Source organism: Abramis brama (genome assembly GCF_963993115.1).
Source record: "Abramis brama genome assembly, chromosome: 18".
Classification (NCBI taxonomy): Eukaryota; Metazoa; Chordata; class Actinopteri; order Cypriniformes; family Leuciscidae; genus Abramis; species Abramis brama.
The window spans coordinates 10,312,285-10,335,135 of record NC_139980.1 but is presented as its reverse complement, the minus strand read 5'-3'; the positions used below and the strand labels follow the sequence as shown (position 1 = coordinate 10,335,135).

The 22,851-nt window shown below is 37.3% G+C and overlaps 1 protein-coding gene across 1 annotated transcript in view; it reads left to right on the top strand.

Annotated features, from left to right (window-relative positions):
- Positions 1-22,851, top strand: part of scfd2 (sec1 family domain containing 2) — a 133,204-nt gene that overhangs the window by 54,964 nt on the left and 55,389 nt on the right. The window contains exon 5 of the mRNA XM_084091061.1: positions 10,757-11,030. Coding sequence (XP_083947187.1) covers positions 10,757-11,030 — 274 coding nt within the window. The remainder of the gene's footprint in view (positions 1-10,756; positions 11,031-22,851) is intronic.

The window sequence follows — 22,851 nt, the reverse complement described above, 5'->3', positions numbered from 1 at the left end:
CAGGGGACCTTACCCCAAAACTTTGGTGTTTCGGGACCCTTCAGAAATCAACACATTTCTGCAATTTTCAGCCATTTCTTTGGTAACTACATTGATATTATATCAAATAAGAGATAAATGTATTGTATTTGTGTATGAACAAATAGTACTTTATCATTTTATATCATTTTCCTTTAAATGGAAAGATGAGTTGTATTAGCTTGTGTTCAAAGCTAATCTCTAGGTCAAACCATTAGCCTTACAGAAAGGCTAGACTGCCAAAGAATTAAGTATGTGAACTGCAAACAATAAATGTTTTGTGATTCATTTTACAATAATATACAAATAAATACATCATAAATTGTTTTGTAGAGAAGATTATTTTCATAAATTAACTTTTTTTTAAGATGGGCTTAAATGGTACAGTGCCACAAAACGCATGCAAACTATAGCCAACACAAGCTAACCTTGAATGAAAAAAACATTTCTCAGTGTGGGCACAATGAAAATTAAAATGATGCTTAGTCCACAATATATTTAAGCTCCATGCATGTATTTGTAAACATATCTTACATTTTTAAAGGAAAACATTGTCTTTTTTCACCATTACTCACTGTGGAACCATGTATAAGCCCACCTTATGTGTTTCAATAAAGAATCCCTCTAATTGCAAACTTTGATCAATTTTCTGAAAGTGTTTAATGAGAACATTTGTGTGCTTTTACCTCACTAACCTTTTACCCTTACCTAACTTACTACCTTAATTTACAACTATATTTAGATAGGCCTACAAAATACACACATTCATTCGAATGAGATGGAGCCCGTTTTGTCCTAAAGTCCTTAATGTATAACCGGGCATAATTCGGGAGCCAAGCTGAGTTAAGGCTTGAGATTCCGGGCATGGAAAGGTCCCAGAGAATGCCCACATTTCCGAGATACCGCCACCTACTGGCAGTTTTAGTTTCTTATTCTGGGGATAGTTCGCCCAAAAATGAAAAAAATTAAGTTTATTTACATTTACTCACCCTCATGTCGTTTCAAACCTGTATGACTTTATTTCTTTTGTGGAACATAAAAGAAGATCTTTTGAAAAATGTTCTCCATAACCAAATTGTTTTGCTCTGTATATATCTAAATACCAATTCAGATGTAGCTTCTGAAAAAAATAAATCATGGCAGCTGTGGCCCAAAAGTTTATTTGAAATAAATTCTGTTGAATTAAAATATTTCTTTCTAAAGCTGCTTTTTGTAATGTGTGTTTAATGATTTTCTCATTTAACACAATGATGACTTTAAATGATCTTTTGGGGATCATTTCTCAGACAAATTTGACGTGTGATTAATTTGCGAAAAATTAGATTAATTAATCTGCATGATTAATTAATTAATCATGTAATTAATGTGATATATATATTTTTTAATTAGTGCTTGACAGTCCTAATAAAGTGCGTGTGTGTGTGTGTGTGTGTGGCAAAGATTCATTGGTTCTTTCCCTTATTAAAGCCGTTAAGTAAACAGTCCTGTGCCTTTGTCTGATTTTCAAATACTGTGTTGCTTCAAATCAAAGTTTGCAATGTTGTGATTGACCTTGTAGCTGGTTGGTTTGGTTCATGGCTTATAACTTTTAAACGAAGACTTTTTAAAATCCCTATGGGGAAAATGAATTGGAAAAGTACTTGCGGAACCAAGGCCGCTGAAAAAGTGGACGGGCACTGTTGCACTCTATTCTAAAATGGTCAATTTGCCTTCAGAAATACGTGAATCTCTTGGGCTAAACTATTACATCTCAGACCAATGATATCACTTATATTGTACATTTAGTCTTGATTACATTATTTACCAAGACATTAACAGTTCAGTGAAACAGAATTATGCTTAATGGTAACAGTGTGGTGATACAGTTTCCATATAAGCTTAACTGTAACCCTGTTTATCAGTAATTGCAGCTAATGGTTGTTGTAGCATGTAGCGACAATAGGGCTCAGTTAGCTAATTGTAGTTAATAGCAGCAGTAACATGTAGTGGCGGCGTCTGCTCTCTTAATTGTTTCCTATGACTTTAGTTATCAACCACACAGGCCTTTTCTAGAAAACAAGCCACTGACAGTTTTTACCTACTAAACTATAGCAAAGCTAGCTGCTGTTTTAGAGAAATACCACACCACATTTTATTGCTTAAACGTCTTGTTTTGGTTTTGGGTTTATTAAGAAAGGAAAAGTGGGTTAAGGAGTGAATGTGTATTTTTATACATGTTGTTTTGAGGCTAATGACATTTTAATGCTTCAAAGGTTAGCCAATATGCTTAGCATTCGGCATGCTGTCTTTACCAGAAAGTAGACTTTGTCTACGTAATGTGTCAGATTCTGTCCTACTAGGGATGTCAAAAGTAGTGGTACTTCAGTAATATTAAAATAAAATAAGCTTTTTGCTTGAAATTGTGTGTCTTTCTTAGATTTCAAACTCATGTGCATGCTAATCTGATTCAAATCTGTTACTTTGTTCATGTACGTTTTCACCAGCCCTATCCAGCCACACTGTTGACAGTTCTTGGCATCTTGATTTTAATGCATAACTGCAATGCAGTAGGAGTATCCAGTTTTTTTGTAAGCCACATGGTAACATGTGTAACTTGTAAAACATTGTTTTGTTTTTTTCGTTTGTTTTTTTTTTTTTTTTTGGCCAAGTGCTTTTTTCATCCATGATCTCATTTGGTTTTCAGATATTTCTGCATACTTCATGAATTGATTAATCTGAAGACTTCTAATGTTAGGAATGGGTGGAGAGAGAAAATGACTCTCTGAGGACTGAGAGTTTAGTATTTCAACTTTCCTCCATTCCTTATTTTACTTTGTGAAGGAAAGCCCCTCGATGCTATTGGGGGAAATAATGGCTCGGATCACTACGTCAACAGCTGTAAATTTGAAATCTGTGCATTTTTCTCCTGTGTGTGTGTGTGTGTGTGTGTGTGTGTGTGTGTGTGTGTGTGTGTGTGTGTGTGTGTGTGTGTGTGTGTGTGTGTGTGTGTGTGTGTGTGTGTGTGTGTGTGTGTGTGTGTGTGTGTGTGTGTGTGTGTGTGTGTGTGAGTGCTTGTGTGCGTCTCAGCAGGTCACTTTACTGAACAGCCCAATTAGGTGAACATGACCCTCACACAGATGTCAGGTGCTATAAAGAACACAAACACAGACCATTAGGGCCCTGGATACAAAGGAAGAGCTTTTAAAAACACACACACACTTTCACTCAGACAAATATATTGGCAAGTTTTCACATAAATATAGTCTGCTGATCTCCTAATCATCTTTTAAACACAGTAAACAAAAACTGTATTCTGTACTATCCCATCTAATACCTGTGGGAAAATTACTTTGCAGTTCAGGGCTCAGCAATAAGGATACTGTTGGCCCGAGTTCAGTGTGAGAGAGTTTGGGCAGCATTAATTTAAATTCTATTTATTTTTGTTTGTTCATTCCCCACTCGCTTGCCTATTTAGGCTTTAAACATTTGGGGCCCTATCATACACCCGGCGTAAAGCAGCGCCAAGTGTTTTTTGCTAGTTTCAGTCCGACGCAGTTATCATTTTCACGTCCTGCGCCACGTTGTTCAAATAGCAAATGCATTTGCACCCTTTTGTGCGCCCATGGGCGTGCTGGTCTGAAACCGAGGTGTGTTCAGGCACATTGTTGGCACATTGCTATTTTGAGGTAAATGAAATAGACTGCGACCAACTGAAACCTGGTCTAAAGTCAATGGCGCAATATTTTTTTTTGTTATTTAAATAGCGCTGTAGTAATGTGCGCCTATTGGCGGGTCCATGACGCGCGTACACTGCTTATTAAACACACAGGGACGCACAGCAGCACACAAACATGCCAAATATTAATAAAAATATAAGGATTTTGCCAATTACAATGCAAAAGATTATTATTGTGTACATAAAGATATGGTGGAACCCGGCTTGTCCCGTAGATGGCCTGCTCACGCGCTTTAACCTCCCACACGAGCAGATCCGTTTGCGCTCTGGAGACGCGTTCGGTCTTTCCACTATCAAATTCCGTCATGTAAATAGCGAATCCGCCCTGGTACGAGCACAACTGGCATTTAAAGGGAATGGGAGATGAGACTCTGATTGGTTTCTTGCATGTAAAGCCCAAAACACACCCATTACTAATTAAGAGAATAGGGACAACCCTTTTAGAACATGCGCTGGGCGTGCCGACCATTTTTTCCGTCGTTAAACTAGCAAAAGTGGATTCGGACACGCCCTAAGTGCACTTGCGCCCTGCGCTTTAGACCATGCGCTTAGATCATTAAAATAGGGCCCTTGGTTTTCTGTGACTTTTGCTTGTAAATTTCATAATAATGTATAATTATAGTAACCATATAATTTCCAGATATTATTACATATTTTCTTTTGATAAAATGTTAAATGTATAATAAGTAAAATGTTTCAAATAATTTTATAATTTTAAATAATAGCCTACATGTATAAATTATACGTTTAAAACTGACAATTCTGAATCATTTTAATTTATATTTTGAATTTGTCATTTGTAGTGTGTGTTGGGGCCAGTGAAACTGTTGGCAGGGCAAGTAGAATTCTGAACTTCTGAAGCTAAAAAAAAAAAAAATATGTTTTTTCCTCTGATCGTGTCTTATCTTGCCTTGGCTTCTAAGTGAGGCAGTACTGCCTTAAAAATTGGTGCATGACAGCCCTGACACTGTTTATCCTTTTCTAGCAAAGAATCATAGTGGGGCGAATGCATTTGTGGAATTTGATGTAGTTTGTAGGTCAGATGTTGCTATGGTACATTTGCAGTCAAAGATGTTGCAGAATACAGTATCTCTTACCATCATGATGTAGTGACAGCATCATAAAAGAATCTTTCTTTGGCCTGTAAATGAAGTAGAAAAGAAAACGCCTGCTCTTTTTCACAAATATTTGGGCTAAGGGTTCTGCAAGGCTTCTATTTCACAATGTCAAAGGATAAAAATGTGTTTTGTGGTAGAGGCTAATGTGAGTCACGTGCCTTTTGAGGGAGTTTGTTCTTATTTCCCTCGAATTGTATTCATTGTAAAACACGGGTCTGGGCTTTGATTCAGAATTTCGCAGAACAAGATTGAATGTGGCGCTCACGTGGATGTGTGTTAAGTTTAGATAACATCATATCCGAAACAGAGGTATAAAATAAAGAATTGCCACTGTGCAGTGTCCCGCATATGTTGTGCTTGCGAAAGTTGTTTGGGTCGATCAGCTTGTTCTTTTTGACTGTCATTATTGGACAAGGGCTCAAACTAATGCAGCAAACCTGATGCCATAGTTAATGGTAGTTAAGGGAATACATTTTTTGAATATATATATATATAATCATTAATTTACTCGGAAATTCATTCAGTCATATGACACCTTATATGCTTAATGTTGCCTTATATGCTCATCTTGTTGATGTTTATGTCTCAAGGTTTTTCTGATCCTCCTTTACCATCTACTTTGCACAGGTCTCCAAAAGCAATCTTGAGCAAATCTTTTACCTTGCACAATAAAAAGTGGCAGACACACCATCGTCTGAAGAGTTTGACAGTTGGCTTACCAGAACCGCATTCATTTCTGTTAGAATTGAGTTGTTTGTTATTGATAACCATTTTGTTAAAGGAAAATTATTGATCAAGATTCACTGTGGTTCCTCTCAATTAGCTGTTTCTTTTTAAATGTATATCCTTTCCTTCATGGTGTTGTGAACATGTGATCCATCACACCCAGTCATACGCCAAGTCAATGTCCCTCTTAGAGGTCGACCGATTCATCGGTTTTGCCGATATATCGGTACCGATAGTTGATTGGTGGAACTATCCTTATTGGCAAAACTACATACCGATAGTTTTTTCCGGGTTGCTGGAGCAGCTGAGAAGAGTGCACTGTCATTAGGCACTGAGAAGAGACTGCTGGCATTATACAGAGCTAGAGTGGCCTCTAGAGGCGGAATAAAAACTATCACTGGCACCACATGTTGTTTATTGTAACACGTGAGGCTGCGCGCAGCACAGAGACACTTCAGATGTGCATTTAATTAAAACACTGACGGCGAAACGGTATGAATACAGAACACTACAGTCCATGTTGCCATTTTATTATAAAGTAATTAATTTGTTGACTAGATGCTGCATTAGCAGAGAAAGAACAGAAGTATGTCTGCCGTCGAGGCTGAGAGGACTAACATTAGTAGCCTAAGTTACCTCAAGTGGTTAAAACAATGTGACAAAAACACATGCAAACCTGACCCAAATGTTTAGTGTCGCAATTTTTACCATCTATTTGCATTATCTTATATCCAGCTGGTCACTTGTATGCTTTCATTAGCCAGCGAAGTTGCATATTTAAAGCTATAGTGTGAGACGTGATTGCTTTCTCAACATTGATATGTTCAGGCAGCCGACAGATACACAAACAATTCAGAAACGCAATTTGATTCAATTTTTTTTTTTTTTATCACTGCAATACATTTTGTTATTTTGATTAGATAATCACCAAGTGTTCTAATAGGGCTATAGAATCAAATAAAGTGAGATACTATGCATTTATGCAATTTTAATGCTCCTGCCTTTGCAGATATTTAAAGATGGCCATCTTTAAGCATAGCAGACTCTTTGGATTAATATGAAATGGTAACACTTTACAATAAGATTACATTTTTAGCATTATCTAAGGAATGTTTTGTCCATTATTAGTTTGTTAATGTCAACATTTACTAATACATTTTAAATTGAGTTTCAAATTGTATTTTATCTGTTAACCTTAGTTAATATACTATGAACTAACATGAATGATCAAGGTACAATTGTCCAATTACAAATGTATATTGCATAATGCATATAGTTCATGAAAGCTAGCTAATACATTCTTGTTAACAAATAGGCCTAGGACTTGCAAAGTGTTACCTATGAAATTTACCTATGTTTCTAGGTTATACCTAAAGAAACCTGTAATATTTTAATGTTTAAATTATTTTCTGTAGAATTCATTCTGTTGAACTTCTCATTTTATTATTATTATTATTATATTCATATTTATATATTTATTTAATTTAGCACATTTCAGTTCAGCACTGTTTTGCTTGGAGTGTTATGTTTTTTTTAATCCAGTATCCATTTTAAAAATATCGGTTGATTAATCAGTTATCGGCACGTACGGTCAAACCTAAATATCGGTATCAGTAAAATCCACTATCGGTCGACCTCTAGTCCTTCTTACATATCCAGGCCTGCATTTAGAATGATTCCATCCAATGGAGAAAGAGTGAGTCCCTCATATCCAGGCGTTCTGGCGGGGAGGTTATATGGCACAACGATCTGAATTAGCCCGCTGGGGTTCGACTTCCTCTAACTATTTGAGTTCCCCCAGAGCACACTCCAAGAAAGAACATTCTACAAATCAGAAACATCTAAATTCTATTCCGATTCTGTACACCATGGGTGAGATCTTAGAAGTCTAATGGGGAATCTCATCCACTAAAGCAGGGTAAAGGTGGGCGTACACTGTACGAGTTCGGACACTCGGGAGGTCGTGAGATATTGCACACGGCACGACTGTACTGCACAGTGAGCAGGTGGCAATTGCACGAGCTTTTGCGCTAAACACGGAGACTGTAGCTTTCAATTTTGCTGCTATAGGTTTGGATAGAAAGAAGAGTGAAAGAATGATTTGTTGAAGAGCAGAGAGCAGCACAGCCATTCCTTTCAACAGAAACAACTAAAGAGTGTATTGTATAGTGTGTGTTTGTGTTTGTCAGTGTATGCGCACGCTGTATGGTTACAGCCTCTGAGCTATGGCTTAATAGCATTCATAGATCTAGCCTGTGTGACGTGTTTGTGTATGATTTGGCAATATGGGACAGCCATGCTGGTCAAAATCAGGCCGACTCCCCGAATTTTTTAAACATGCTCGTAATGTATTCGGCTCATCTCGTAATTCATCTCACACAATGTGAGCCACGACCATATGAGCATCAACAATTTCCACATGATTTCTTCCGAGTGAAAAAAATGGCGTGTGCGCCCGACTTAACGGTGTGGAATTTCATTTTGTCTGAAAGAATAACCTACAACACACTCTTTTATTTCTCTTCTGACTGATAATGGTTACCTCATAAGATGATTCAGGTGGGCCGCTCATGTTCGGAAGGAAGGATGACACGCGGGGGCCTAGTGGGCTGAGACTCCATGTTTCAGTGCTTTGGAATGTATTGTTTGGTTGTCATTGTACTCCCAGGCTCAGAGGGAGGATTTTGTAGTTTTCAGATATGAGATTCTGAAGCAAGGCCAGTTTAGCTCTCTCTAGAGAGAGAAAACGTGTTTGTGTTGGGCAGAACAGCTCTGCTGAGCTCAATAGGGACGTTTTTCATTGCATATGAAATCCATCCTCAAGGTTATTAGATTTTGTAGGTTTCAAATACTCACACGCTCTAACACAAGCACGCAATCATTCTCAGACTCACACGAACACACACAAACATGTTGATTTGTATCTCAACAGCCTTGTGTATACTGAGCAGTTTTTCCTGTCAGCTGAGTTAAATTTGCTCTGAAACTTTTCAGGGTCATCTGCACTTCCGTTGGTTGGACTTTTGAATAAATCTTGAACTTTTGGGCAGCTTCTTGACAAATTTAGTTTTTTTTTTTTAAATGGACAGCAACTATCCAGATTATGAGTTAAAGACATCATATAGTTAATATACTTAAAATAAATATAAATATAATATACTTTGTGTTATTGTCAGTGTAATGACATTTTATATTCATTTTAATAATATATAAAATATTTGTTATATATTTGTGTGTGTGTATGTATATATATATATATGTGTATATATATATATATATATATATATATATATATATATATATATATATATATATATATACACACTCACCTAAAGGATTATTAGGAACGCCATACTAATACTGTGTTTGACCCCCTTTCGCCTTCAGAACTGCCTTAATTCTACGTGGCATTGATTCAACAAGGTGCTGAAAGCATTCTTTAGAAATGTTGGCCCATATTGATAGGATAGCATCTTGCAGTTGATGGAGATTTGTGGGATGCACATCCAGGGCACGAAGCTCCCGTTCCACCACATCCCAAAGATGCTCTATTGGGTTGAGATCTGGTGACTGTGGGGGCCATTTTAGTACAGTGAACTCATTGTCATGTTCAAGAAACCAATTTGAAATGATTCGAGCTTTGTGACATGGTGCATTATCCTGCTGGAAGTAGCCATCAGAGGATGGGTACATGGTGGTCATAAAGGGATGGACATGGTCAGAAACAATGCTCAGGTAGGCCGTAGCATTTAAACGATGCCCAATTGGCACTAAGGGGCCTAAAGTGTGCCAAGAAAACATCCCCCACACCATTACACCACCACCACCAGCCTGCACAGTGGTAACAAGGCATGATGGATCCATGTTCTCATTCTGTTTACGCCAAATTCTGACTCTACCGTCTGAATGTCTCAACAGAAATCGAGACTCATCAGACCAGGCAACATTTTTCCAGTCTTCAACTGTCCAATTTTGGTGAGCTCGTGCAAATTGTAGCCTCTTTTTCCTATTTGTAGTGAAGATGAGTGGTACCCGGTGGGGTCTTCTGCTGTTGTATCTGCTGTTGTAGCCCATCCGCCTCAAGGTTGTGCGTGTTGTGGCTTCACAAATGCTTTGCTGCATACCTCGGTTGTAACGAGTGGTTATTTCAGTCAAAGTTGCTCTTCTGTCAGCTTGAATCAGTCGGCCCATTCTCCTCTGACCTCTAGCATCAACAAGGCATTTTCGCCCACAGGACTGCCGCATACTGGATGTTTTTCCCTTTTCACACCATTCTTTGTAAACCCTAGAAATGGTTGTGCGTGAAAATCCCAGTAACTGAGCAGATTGTGAAATACTCAGACCGGCCCGTCTGGCACCAACAACCATGCCACGCTCAAAATTGCTTAAATCATCTTTCTTTCCCATTCTGACATTCAGTTTGGAGTTCAGGAGATTGTCTTGACCAGGACCACACCCCTAAATGCATTGAAGCAACTGTATACATATACATATACATATACATGCATGCATACATACATACATACACACACCACCTTTCAAAAGAATACTACACTTAATACAAATATGCATTAAATGGATCAAAAGTAACAGTAAAGATTTGTAGTTTGTTACAAAAAAAAATATTTTTAACTTTAGTCATCAAAGAATGCTGATAAAATGTCATTTTTACAAAAAATATTAAGCATCTGTTTTCAACATTGATAATATTAAATGTTTTTTTAGCAGCAATTCTAACAGGTATTAAATTGTAATATTTCACATTATTTTTTACTGTATTTTAGATCAAATAAATGCAGCCTTTGTAAGCATAAGATACTTTTTTCAAAAACATAATATGGGATACAAGAAAATATTTTAACCCCACTTCACCTTTAAAAGATATTTTAGCAGATCTCATCCATAAATGTGCTCTGTAACAGAATTAGATATTAGTTCAGGGTCACAACAAATAATTGCTCCCTTCAGTACTGATTTGCTAAAGAATTTAGCATACATAAAACTGGAAAAGAGTGCGGTGGAGATCTCTGACATAATGATTGATCGTGTCATGGAAATAACTAAAGCAGAACTTTGTAATTCCTGCTGGATAAATGTCACCGCTGTAGTTTGAAAGATGCGATGCTACATTTTTAATAGTCTTAATATTGCTGATGAATGTCTTGTCTCTGTTCTTCAGGCCTTGGGGGACTCTAACCTGGCAGAGGTTCTGAAACAACTTCTTCCCCTCATAAAGTCCAGTGAGTCTGGAACAGGTTCTGACTCTGGCGAGCTGAGCATGGATGATCTTCTGGTGCTGCTTGTTTATGTGTACTCTATGGCCCAGGAAGCATGTCCGGCTGGTGCTGAGGAGGGAAAGCATGTGGAGAAGGTGGAGAAGGAATTGATTGGTGCATTGACACTCCGACTCACCCGGGAGACCACGTTAAGCCCTCTGCTGCAGGACATCACAGGTCAGTGGTGGAATACTAGTTCAGCATGATCCCAGTACCATTATACTAAAGCAATAATGTGCAGAGACAACTAGAAGTCAGTTAGTTAGTAATGATATAGTGTCACATTATTGTCACTTAGTTTCCACATCGAGTGACTTCATGAAGCTGTCATGCCTTAATCTCTGTGTTCCTACTGCGCGAACATTTAAACAACAATGCTGCTTATGCATGTATGCTCTTTTATGCATGTAGCTTCTATAAGCTCATATTTTTAGTTTACATTTGCCATCATCTAATGCTCACTTGTTCATTTTTAAAAACACTAATAACTGTTAATGCAATTTTATTTATTTATTTATTTAGACAAAATAGTGTAACATTTTAATACCAGCCATAACTTATCAGTTTCAACCTACATTTTAATATCAGTGCATCCCTAAATATTTGTTTTAGAAAAAAAATAAAATTGCCACACCTCAAGACCATTAAAAATTAATTTTAAAAATATGTTTATTGTTGGAATGGTTAATTTTTTTTAGTCCAGAACATTTTGTCAACTACCCATATACACTACTGTGTTTTTATTATTATTATTATTATTATTATTTCTTTTTAGAAAGAAATTAATACTTGTGTTCATCAAGGATGCATTAAATTGATCAGATTATTAAGATTATTATTTTTTGAAATAAATGCTGTTCTTTTGAACTTTCTTTCGAAAGCTGTTTAAATGTTAATGTTGATAATAAGAAACATTTATTGACTACCAAATCAGCATATTGGAATGATTTCTGAAGGATCATGTGACACTGAAGACTAGAGTAATGATGCTGAAAATAAAGCTTTACCATCACACGAATAAATTACATTTTTAAAATATATTCAAATAGAAATGTTATCTGAAATTGTAAAAAATAATTCACAATAGTGCTGTTTTTACTTTTTTTTGCGATCAAATAAATGCAGTCTTGGTGAACATAAGAAACTTAAAACAAGCTTAATCTTAATTTTTTTTGAAAAAAAACTTAATCATTTTACTATCACACCAAAGAGCGAGAGAAATGGTAATTATGTAAATGATCCAGCTATGTCTGTGTTCTTTAATGTGTGCGTTGTCATTAAATCGACTGCAGAACTTTCTACTCCCATCAGCGCTTTTATGGGATTGTGTTCTCATACTCATTTGCCCTGTTTAGTAAATCTGGCCCAAAACCTAGTAAGCTGCCTAAACTGAACAAAGTATACAAGGGCCTTAACTGTCTACATAGGCATGACTTCTAAGCCATCCTTATCATAGAAAGAACAGAGTTTGTATTTTTCTTTTCTTCAGCATTCTTCTTGCTCCCTTACTAGGTTATGAAACACAGTATCTCAGGTTGCTCCAACAGGATTGTCCCTCAATTACTGTACTGTATGTTACAAGATGTATTACTTAAAGTAAAGGATCAAGAAAGAGCCGGGTCACAGAGGAGTCAAGATGATACAAAATGGATGGAGATGGTAAAAGTGAGCAAGTTAAGATGAATGGAGAGAAACACCTCTGTTTTCTGTCTTTTGTCCCCAGGAATACTCACTCACAACCCTCACATTCCATCAGTCACACACACACATGCTAACACACTGCTCTTTTTTTTTATGGCGGAATCCACTTTGAAAGGAAAAGATTCGAATCTTTGATTTACTTTTTCCTCAGACGTTCTCCCTTTTTCATGCTCGCTCTCTCTCTCTCGGTTTGGTGACAGCTGATGGAAGCCATCTGAATCTGTGGCCCATAAGAGAGCCTGTAAACCTGATTCAGCCTGATTTGTGACTGCAGGAATGAACTCTGTACACTCGCCGGCCCGCACTTCAAACCAATTCAGTCTCCAGGCTTTAGTTTCTTAGTCATTTTCGCTTGCCGCCTACATAATATTGTGTATTCAAGGTTACATGGAGGTTTCTTAAAAAGACTGCATGCCATGCTTCTTTTGAAACATGACTACAAGTTCAACTTTTCCAACCTTGAGAGCTCTGTTTTGGTGTGTGTGTGTATAAGCTTGTTTTACTTCTGCAATGATTTGATGTTCTAAAGTGAAATTCAAAGTGCCTATTAGGCTGGTGGACACACCCTGAGAGAGTCGCCATCAGCGCATGTAATAGATGCTTTTGCCACAGCGGTCAGACTGGCTTGTGGTCCTCCATCTTTACCGTGTGTGTGTGTGTCGGTGTGGTTTTGAAGTTTCACGAATGTTTCCGTACCTGCGGGGTTCTGAAAGGAACACGCTGGCATGTTGCAGCATTGCGATTGTTGGAAAATATGCTGTAACTTGAGTGAACGTGAGCACAGTTTTTGAGCTGAAAGTTGCTGTCCATTATAGACAACAATCCATTACATTGCGTTTATATATGTAAATACATGTATGTGTGTAATCTTTAGCAAATCTCCAAATATCAATTGCATTATGAATATAATATAAAAGTTGATGCCTAAATTCATAGCATTTATAATTAGTAGTGTTTTATTCATTTAGACAATTTGTGATTTTAATAATAAAATTGTTCTATCGCTCTATAAAAATCGTTCGTTCTTTCTAACATTCTTTCTATCGTTCTATTTATCCTTATTTCTATCAATTGTTATTTCTATCATTCTATCTATCGTTCTTTCTATCAATCGTTCTTTATATCATTAAATCTATCGTTTGTTCTTTCGATCATTGTCTAATTCTCTTGCTATCAATCTTTTTTCCTATCGTTCTATCTATTGCTCTTTTTTATCAATCGTTCTTTATATCATTATATCTATCGTTTGTTCTTTCTATCGTTCTTTCTAAAGTTCTTTCAGCCAATTGTTCTTTCTATCATTCTATTTATCGTTCTATCTGTCATTCTTTCTATCAATCGTTATTTCTATCATGTCTATCGTTGTTCTTTCTATCATTATATCTATCGTTTTTTCTTTCTATCGTTCTATCTAAAGTTCTTTCTATCAATCGTTCTTTCTATCATTCTATCTATCGTTTGTTCTTTCGATCATTGTCTAATTCTCTTGCTATAAATCTTTTTTCCTATCGTTCTATCTATCGTTCTATCTATTGCTCTTTTTTATCAATCGTTCTTTATATCATTATATCTATCGTTTGTTCTTTCTATCATTCTTTCTAAAGTTCTTTCTATCAATCGTTCTATCTGTCATTCTTTCTATTAATCGTTATTTCTATCATTATATCTATCGTTTGTTCTTTCTATCATTATATCTATCGTTTTTTATTTCTATCGTTCTATCTAAAGTTCTTTCTATCATTCGTTCTTTCTATCATGCTCTATCGTTCTTTTAACATTCTATTGCTCTGTCTATCATTCTCTATTAATCGTTCTTTTTATTGTTCTGTCTTTTGTTCTTTCTATCGTTCTTTTTATCCATTCTGTCTATCGTTCCTTCTAACATTCTTTCTATTGTTCTTTCTATCATTCTATCCCTCGTTCTTTCTATCCTTCTATCGTTTTCATTGTTCTATCATTTTAATAATATAGTATTTTATATTATGCATTAAAATGAATGTTAAGTACAGTTAAAATTGAATATTTACTTTTTTCCCGTCCTTCTTTCGTTCTTGTCTTTTTTTTCTCTCTCTTGCATTGATGAAGAATGCTTTGGCTCTTGCTAACTTCCTGCTCTGCTCGACTGAGGGGCCTCTTTCTCCCTCTCTGTCTTTTAAAGCGTACGACTCTTTCATATAAACACTGTCCTGCCAATTATAGTGCCAATGCACACCAGGTGCGTCCAGGAAAATGTATGACTGCTCATTGACAGCTATTTGTAGGTTTTAAAGGAGTTTCTGAGCGTATGAACGTTTACGTGTGTTTGGACGCACGTGTAATGAAACTTTTGCCATATGTTTTCGTCATCAGTGTAACAATCAACTTATTTAACAATGAAAGAACGTGCGGCTGCAGCTGGTGTTCTTGTACCAGTGAAATATATATTGATTGTGACATTCGCCTCAATTAAATTGGTCTGAATGGAAATCAGGCTCGACTTGAAACATGGTCGCCATGGGAACCAGCCGCTTACGCACACACTAACATGTACTCAGCCTCTGGTCAGCATGGGAACCGCTCTGCCTGAATAATCATTTTAAATCAGCCGAAAATCAGCCGAGAAAGAGAAACACTGTCATAATGAAACTCACCCACTTGCTCTCAAGCTCACAGAGATTGCATAGAGAGCTTCAATAACAGGACGTCCACCCCAAGACAAATACACAGCAGAAAAGCCTGTCAGAGAAAACACACACATGCAGAGGGCGAGAGAAGTTAAAAACACACTCATGGGAGGTGAATTACAGAGCATCACCGGACTCTACAGAATTACAGAGGGAAGTGCTGCTGTAACTCTGAATGCTGTCTTTCATTATGTGTGTCGTCCTGTTTACCAACATCAGATAGTGGGTTTGACTGTCTGTCTATCCGTCCATCCCTCTCTATCTATTGTTATTTTTGTCTATCTATCTATCTATCTATCTATCTATCTATCTATCTATCTATCTATCTATCTATCTATCTATTGTTCTTTCTATCTATTGTTATCTATCGCTCTTTATATCATTCTATCTGTCGTTCTTTCATTCTATCCTTCTATCCACTGTTCTTTCTATCGATCATTCCGTATCATTAGCTATTTCTATCGTTCTGTCTATCATTCTATCTATCTATTGTTCCTTCTATCGAATCGTTCCTTCTATCGAATCGTTCTTTCTATCGAATCGTTCTTTCTATCTATCATTTCCTTCTGTTGCTCTTTCTTTCTATTGTTCTATCTGTTGTTCTTTCTATCTATCATTCTTTATCGTTCGCTATTTCATTCGTTCTGTCTATCATTCTATCTATTGTTCATTCTTTCTATTATTCTGTCTGTCTGTTGTTCTTTCTATCTTATTATTCAGTTCTTCTATCTATCATTCTTTGATTCTATCCTATCTATTGTTCTTTCTTTCTATCATTCTTTACCATTCGCTATTTCTATCGTTCTGTCTATCTATCTATTGTTCATTCTTTCTATGTTTTATCAATCAGTGCTGTTTCTATCGTTCTATCTTTTGTTCTTTCTTTTTATCATTCTATCTGTTGTTCTTTTTATCTATCATTCTATCTATCATTCTTTCTATCGATGTGGGAAAACTGCAACCTAACAAAAAAATATTAAATATTATACTAATATTAATATACAATTTAATAATTTAATATACCTATTATTATATTAACATTGTTTTATCTTGAAAATGTATTATGTTTGCTAATATTTTAATGTATTTATTATTGCTACTAAACAGTGTCTGTACAGGGACTCGTTTAATCATTTTTTAGAACCAAAGAGCCTGATTCACTCAAATGATTGTCTACCTCTCCATCTGTATAATAACATATACTTGTTGAGATGGTGGTCTCTACTTTGTCCTGTGAGTTTGATCTACATCAGTGCTGGGGGCAAGAGGGCGGTGTTTGCTGCAGCGTGTTATTATGATGTTATTGGAGTTCAGCGCTGTCATCACTGAAGGCTTGTGGCTTTACAGAGCAGCGGGTAGAGAGTCAGAGGTGAGGCAGTAAAATTTATCCAAACAGACAGATCAAGAACTGAGGGAGGAACGAATTCACTAGAGGATGGATAGAAAACGAGACAGAGGAGTATCCTCACTTCTGTAGAATCTGAATGAGAATGTGTCTGACACTAAATCTGGCTTTAATTTTTGTTAGTAACCTGTGTTTGTCTCTGGTTTTAGTTTTAGTCTATCTAGGGAAATGTTTCCTTTTCAGTCTTACATCATAGGAAATGAGTTCTTTAGTCATCCACAGCCAACTCTACATGTGGTACCTGAGCTATCACTGTGGAACAAGACATATTATTGGATAAAAAGGCTTCCTGCTGGACTGAATCAGCAAATGTAATTGGATGACCTCAAAGGGCTTTGTGTGAAACAGAGAATGTTATTGGCAGAGGTGTTGACGTTCTGAAAACTGTGTGATGGTGTGCTACTGTGTCTGTTTATAGAATTGGACGAGCCCCATCAATAAATAAAGCTTTGAAGACTGTTTATAGAGCGGTATTGTCTGAATTAGGAGCTGATGGATAGCACATGAATCACAGACCTGATATTTAAATGGCTCGGGGCTTTGAACGGTGAAGAGTAATAGAAATAGAAAAGCCATCTGTTCTTTTTTAGGGATTTTTATTTATGATATTGAATGTTATTAATTTCTGCTGGCCACGTCAAGGTTTAAAGTCGGCATAAAGAGGCATTTATAACCCATGTAGTTATTTTCAAGTGATACAGGATATTTTATTTAACATCAGTGTATTTGTCCATTGAGAATTATTTGGATTATTAAAGGGGTCTCTTACAGGGGGTAAATCTTTGGGGGAAAACACTTTTTATTTTTATTTGTTTTATTTATTTAGAGAAAATAATACAGAATTTTAATATCAGCCATTTTATCTGTTAAAATATTTATTACCTTATTGTTTTGGACATAATATTGATATCGCTGAATTTCTATCTCAGTTTCTATGATATCAAGTTTTGCGCTTGTGTTACAGTGGGCATTTCAAGGAATATCATTGATGCTGATATTTCTAAACAAAGTACTGTATCTGTCAGCAGAATTATTAAAACACTTATAAAAACACACATGCATAATTCATAATTACACACAGACACATTTTAAAGTAGTCAAAGTCTGCAGGAGTAAACACATATGTATGTAACCATATTGCCCGCATGTACATGTAGAAGTGTCGTACATTGGCCTGGATGTGTCCCAGCACATAAACACATGCACAAAATCTCTCTTTCCCGCCTTTTCCGCCATCATGTTTACTGCCAAAACACAGTGATTTAACTGCACATATATACAGCAAAAAAAAAAAAAAAAAATCAAATCCCACTTCATCCTCTTGGCCAAGGGCATTTCATCATCCACAAATACACACGTTAAAACCAAATACACACGCTAGTACAATTGCATCTTCATCAACACATTCACATAGTACATGATAGAAAAATAAATATTTGTTGAGATTTATTTTTTTATTTTTTTCTATAACTTTCATCCATCTGTGTGAGAGTCATAGGAAGCAGAGAAGCATGCTGGGAGGTCTCTCTGGAGATATGGGGGTGTCTTCCTCTGAGTACCTGCCTGTGTTTGTCTGTGGATGCCCTGTGTGTTTTTCTAAATCTGTGTGTGGCCTCATACGTGAAAGTGGATGTGTGTGTGTTTGTTTTGGTGAGCTATCAGATATCATATATGCTCCATTTCGGCACGTTTTGGTTAAAATGACTGGTGTGTGTGTGTTGTAAAATTTCACTATTCTCTTTTTTTTACATTTAGCATATTTATTGTAATGACTTGTTATACTTTGAAATACAACATTTGGGAGAGGATTGTGTATCAGAATTACCCAGCATGCATGGCAACTACTAGATTGCGTAATTGATTTTTAAAACATTTAAAGGGTTAGTTCACCCAAAAATAAAAATTCGGTCTTTAATTACTTAACCTATTGTCGTTCCAAACCCGTAATACCTTCGTTCCTCTTCGCAATACAAATTAAGATATTAGACTGCAATGCCATTACCACTTTCAAGGACCAGAAAGGGAGTGAAAATATCGTTAAAATAGTCCATGTGACTACAGTGATTCAATCTTAATGTGAAGCGACGAGAATACTTTTTGTGTGCCAAAAACTAACAAAAATAACTACTTTATTCAACAATTTCTTCCATTCCATGTCAGTCTCTGACGCTGTTCACATTGTAAACACAGTGCAGCGCCTCCGGGTTCTACATCAGAACGACGGCTCAGTGTTGGCGGGATCCTGCATCAGCATCACACGCATGTGTCGTGGTGCTCACGTGAACAACGTCAAAGACTGACACGGAAGACAAGAAATTGTTGAATAAAGTCATTGTTTTGGGGAGTTTTTTGCTAAAAGTATTCTCGTTGCTTTATAACATTAAGGTTGAACTACTGTAGTCACATGGGCTATTTTAACGATGTCTTTACTACCTTTCTGGGCCTTAAATGTGGTGATTACATTGCAGTCTATGAGACATGAGGGTGAGTAATTAATGACAGAAATTTATTTTTGGCTGAACTAACCCTTTAATGTTGAGTAATTGTACATTCCAGTTAAATTTGTGATGATATTTTTAAAATATTTTTTCCAAGCAGTGCTGTTTTTGCCATAGTTGTCTGCAGAATCAGATCTGTATTATAGTAGCCCGGGTTGCAAAAAGCAGAATGATGTTGATCTACTTGACAAAGAGATCTCTCACCCCATGACCCTTTATCTCTTTCTCTCTCTCTCTTTCAAGGGATTTCCAGTTACCATTGCTTTTATTTATTTACTTTCCATGCCTCTACCTACACACACACAAACCTCTACCTTCATATAAATATATAGACAGAAGTGGTTTGTACCTACTGGTTTCTACAGAGGAAATTAATAGTCATGCTTTAATTAGAAGGAAATTAAAAATCTCTTCTTTTAATTAAAGGAAATGAAACACTCCTCAGCTCCAGGACAGGAAGCATATACAGACAAGCTTACTGATTGGAGGATTTCATCATTCGTATCATCCAATCACAATCTGCCTGCAGGATATGTCAGTAACATTTGAACTGTGTGTGTTTGTGAATACTGTATGTTCATGAAGGAAGGAAAAGTCTAATAAATGTAGTTAGCACTTGTTTGTGACAGGAAACCCTTCAGCTCATAAAGAGACTTTAAACAGTAATCATAGCCACAGGGGTCACTCGTACTCACAGAAAAACACACACACGAGCGAGGGGACAGTCCCAGCCGTCTTACACACAGCCAAACACACGTCCACATTCTTTCTGGTCATATCACTCCTTTGGGAATGGTTAAAATTACTCACTCGCAATCCATCTCTCTCTCTCTCTCTCTCTCTCTCTCTCTCTCTCTCTCTCTCTCTCTCTCTCTGTTGTTCCTCTCTTGGGGTCTGTCCTGCTTGCCCTTAACGCACGCTTGTACGCGCGTATCTGTCTCTGTCTGGGTCACTGCAGAGATGCAACTTTTTTTCCCTCCTATCCTCCCTCATCTCTCTGCACATTAATACAAAGTTCTGTCATGAGTCTCTAGATGGTGCAGGCTTAGAGGTCCTTACCTCCATCTGCTTGCAATCACATCATTCTCTATAGGGCACAGCTGATTGGTTCTTGCTGTATCAGTAGCCAATGAGCTCGCTGCATTCGCTGCATCAAATCTGCATTTGCTGTAGCAGTTGCGTCATGCTTTCAGAAACCCTCCACCTTCCCCAGCTCCACCTGTATAGATCTGCTATGGTTAATGCATGTATGAATAATAGCAGATCTATTCCGCCAAATCCAAACATATCATAATTGCCATATCCATTACCAGGCCAAACACTCAAGAGAGTTGTCACGACAGAAAGGATTGTGCTTTCAATCTCCAAACTCTGGCTTTTTTTTTTTGAGTTCACTGATATCTAATTTCCTAACAAAATCACTGAATAATAGCAGGAGAAAACATGCCTCTTCACATAATACTGTTTATATAGTTTTTCTTTTCTTTTTTTTTTGTCTCTCAGCTTGTCAAATTGAATTCATTATCCATGACTGACAAGCATTCATATACTGCTATAATGAGTGGAATTTGCAGTGAAAATGGGGGCCTTTCTTTATCATCTTTGGTTTCGGTGAAATCAGTGTTGGTTTATGCTCTTTTGCTCTGGTCGGTCTGATGTGTGTTCGAGTCTTATGCAGCGCTGGGCTCCAGATGGAAGGCCTCCCGTTGCTCGACGTTGGCCGGGTCATTTCCTGTTTGGAGGTCTGGTGTTAATCAAGGCCTGAGCCAGGGGGAACAGCCCCTATATTCTGCTCTTCACTCCACCACACTAACACTGTCTCTCCTTTCTTAAGTCTTTTTGCTATCTCCTTCTTTCTCTCCCTCTCTTCTTTGTTTCTCTGCAGGGGCCGATACCCCTCTCTTTTTCTTCTTTCTCCCAGGTTCTTCTTCAATTCCATCAGTTCTTTCATCTTTTCTCTTGATCCTTCTCTTCTTATATTCTTTAACTTTGTTTGAGTTCTTGATGACTTTCTGTAATTGTGTATCAGTGGTTAATTATTAGTTATTTATGTTAATGATTGATAAGTGTTTAGTTGCTAACTGCCGTCTCTTGTTCACTGTTAATGATATTGTTGTTCATATTGAGTCATTACATACAGTGAGGAAAATAAGTATTTGAACACCCTGCTATTTTGCAAGTTCTCCCACTTAGAAATCATGGAGGGGTCTGACATTGTCATCGTAGGTGCATGTCCACTGTGAGAGACATAATCTAAAAAAAAAAAATCCAGAAATCACAATGTATGATTTTTTTAACTATTTATTTGTATGATACAGCTGCAAATAAGTATTTGAACACCTGAGAAAATCAATGTTAATATTTGGTACAGTAGCCTTTGTTTGCAATTACAGAGGTCAAACGTTTCCTGTAGTTTTTCACCAGGTTTGCACACACTGCAGGAGGGATTTTGGCCCACTCCTCCACACAGATCTTCTCTAGATCAGTCAGGTTTCTGGGCTGTCGCTGAGAAACACGGAGTTTGAGCTCCCTCCAAAGATTCTCTATTGGGTTTAGGTCTGGAGACTGGCTAGGCCACGCCAGAACCTTGATATGCTTCTTACAGAGCCACTCCTTGGTTATCCTGGCTGTGTGCTTCGGGTCATTGTCATGTTGGAAGACCCAGCCTCGACCCATCTTCAATGCTCTAACTGAGGGAAGGAGGTTGTTCCCCAAAATCTCGCAATACATGGCCCCGGTCATCCTCTCCTTAATACAGTGCAGTCGCCCTGTCCCATGTGCAGAAAAACACCCCCAAAGCATGATGCTACCACCCCCATGCTTCACAGTAGGGATGGTGTTCTTGGGATGGTACTCATCATTCTTCTTCCTCCAAACACGTTTAGTGGAATTATGACCAAAAAGTTCTATTTTGGTCTCATCTGACCACATGACTTTCTCCCATGACTCCTCTGGATCATCCAAATGGTCATTGGCAAACTTAAGACGGGCCTTGACATGTGCTGGTTTAAGCAGGGGAACCTTCCGTGCCATGCATGATTTCAAACCATGACGTCTTAGTGTATTACCAACAGTAACCTTGGAAACGGTGGTCCCAGCTCTTTTCAGGTCATTGACCAGCTCCTCCCGTGTAGTTCTGGGCTGATTTCTCACCTTTCTTAGGATCATTGAGACCCCACGAGGTGAGATCTTGCATGGAGCCCCAGTCCGAGGGAGATTGACAGTCATGTTTAGCTTCTTCCATTTTCTAATGATTGCTCCAACAGTGGACCTTTTTTCACCAAGCTGCTTGGCAATTTCCCCGTAGCCCTTTCCAGCCTTGTGGAGGTGTACAATTTTGTCTCTAGTGTCTTTGGACAGCTCTTTGGTCTTGGCCATGTTAGTAGTTGGATTCTTACTGATTGTATGGGGTGGACAGGTGTCTTTATGCAGCTAACGACCTCAAACAGGTGCATCTAATTTAGGATAATAAATGGAGTGGAGGTAGACATTTTAAAGGCAGACTAACAGGTCTTTGAGGGTCAGAATTCTAGCTGATAGACAGGTGTTCAATTACTTATTTGCAGCTGTATCATACAAATAAATAGTTAAAAAATCATATATTGTGATTTCTGGATTTTTTTTTTTAGATTATGTCTCTCACAGTGGACATGCACCTACGATGACAATTTCAGACCCCTCCATGATTTCCAAGTGGGAGAACTTGCAAAATAGCAGGGTGTTCAAATACT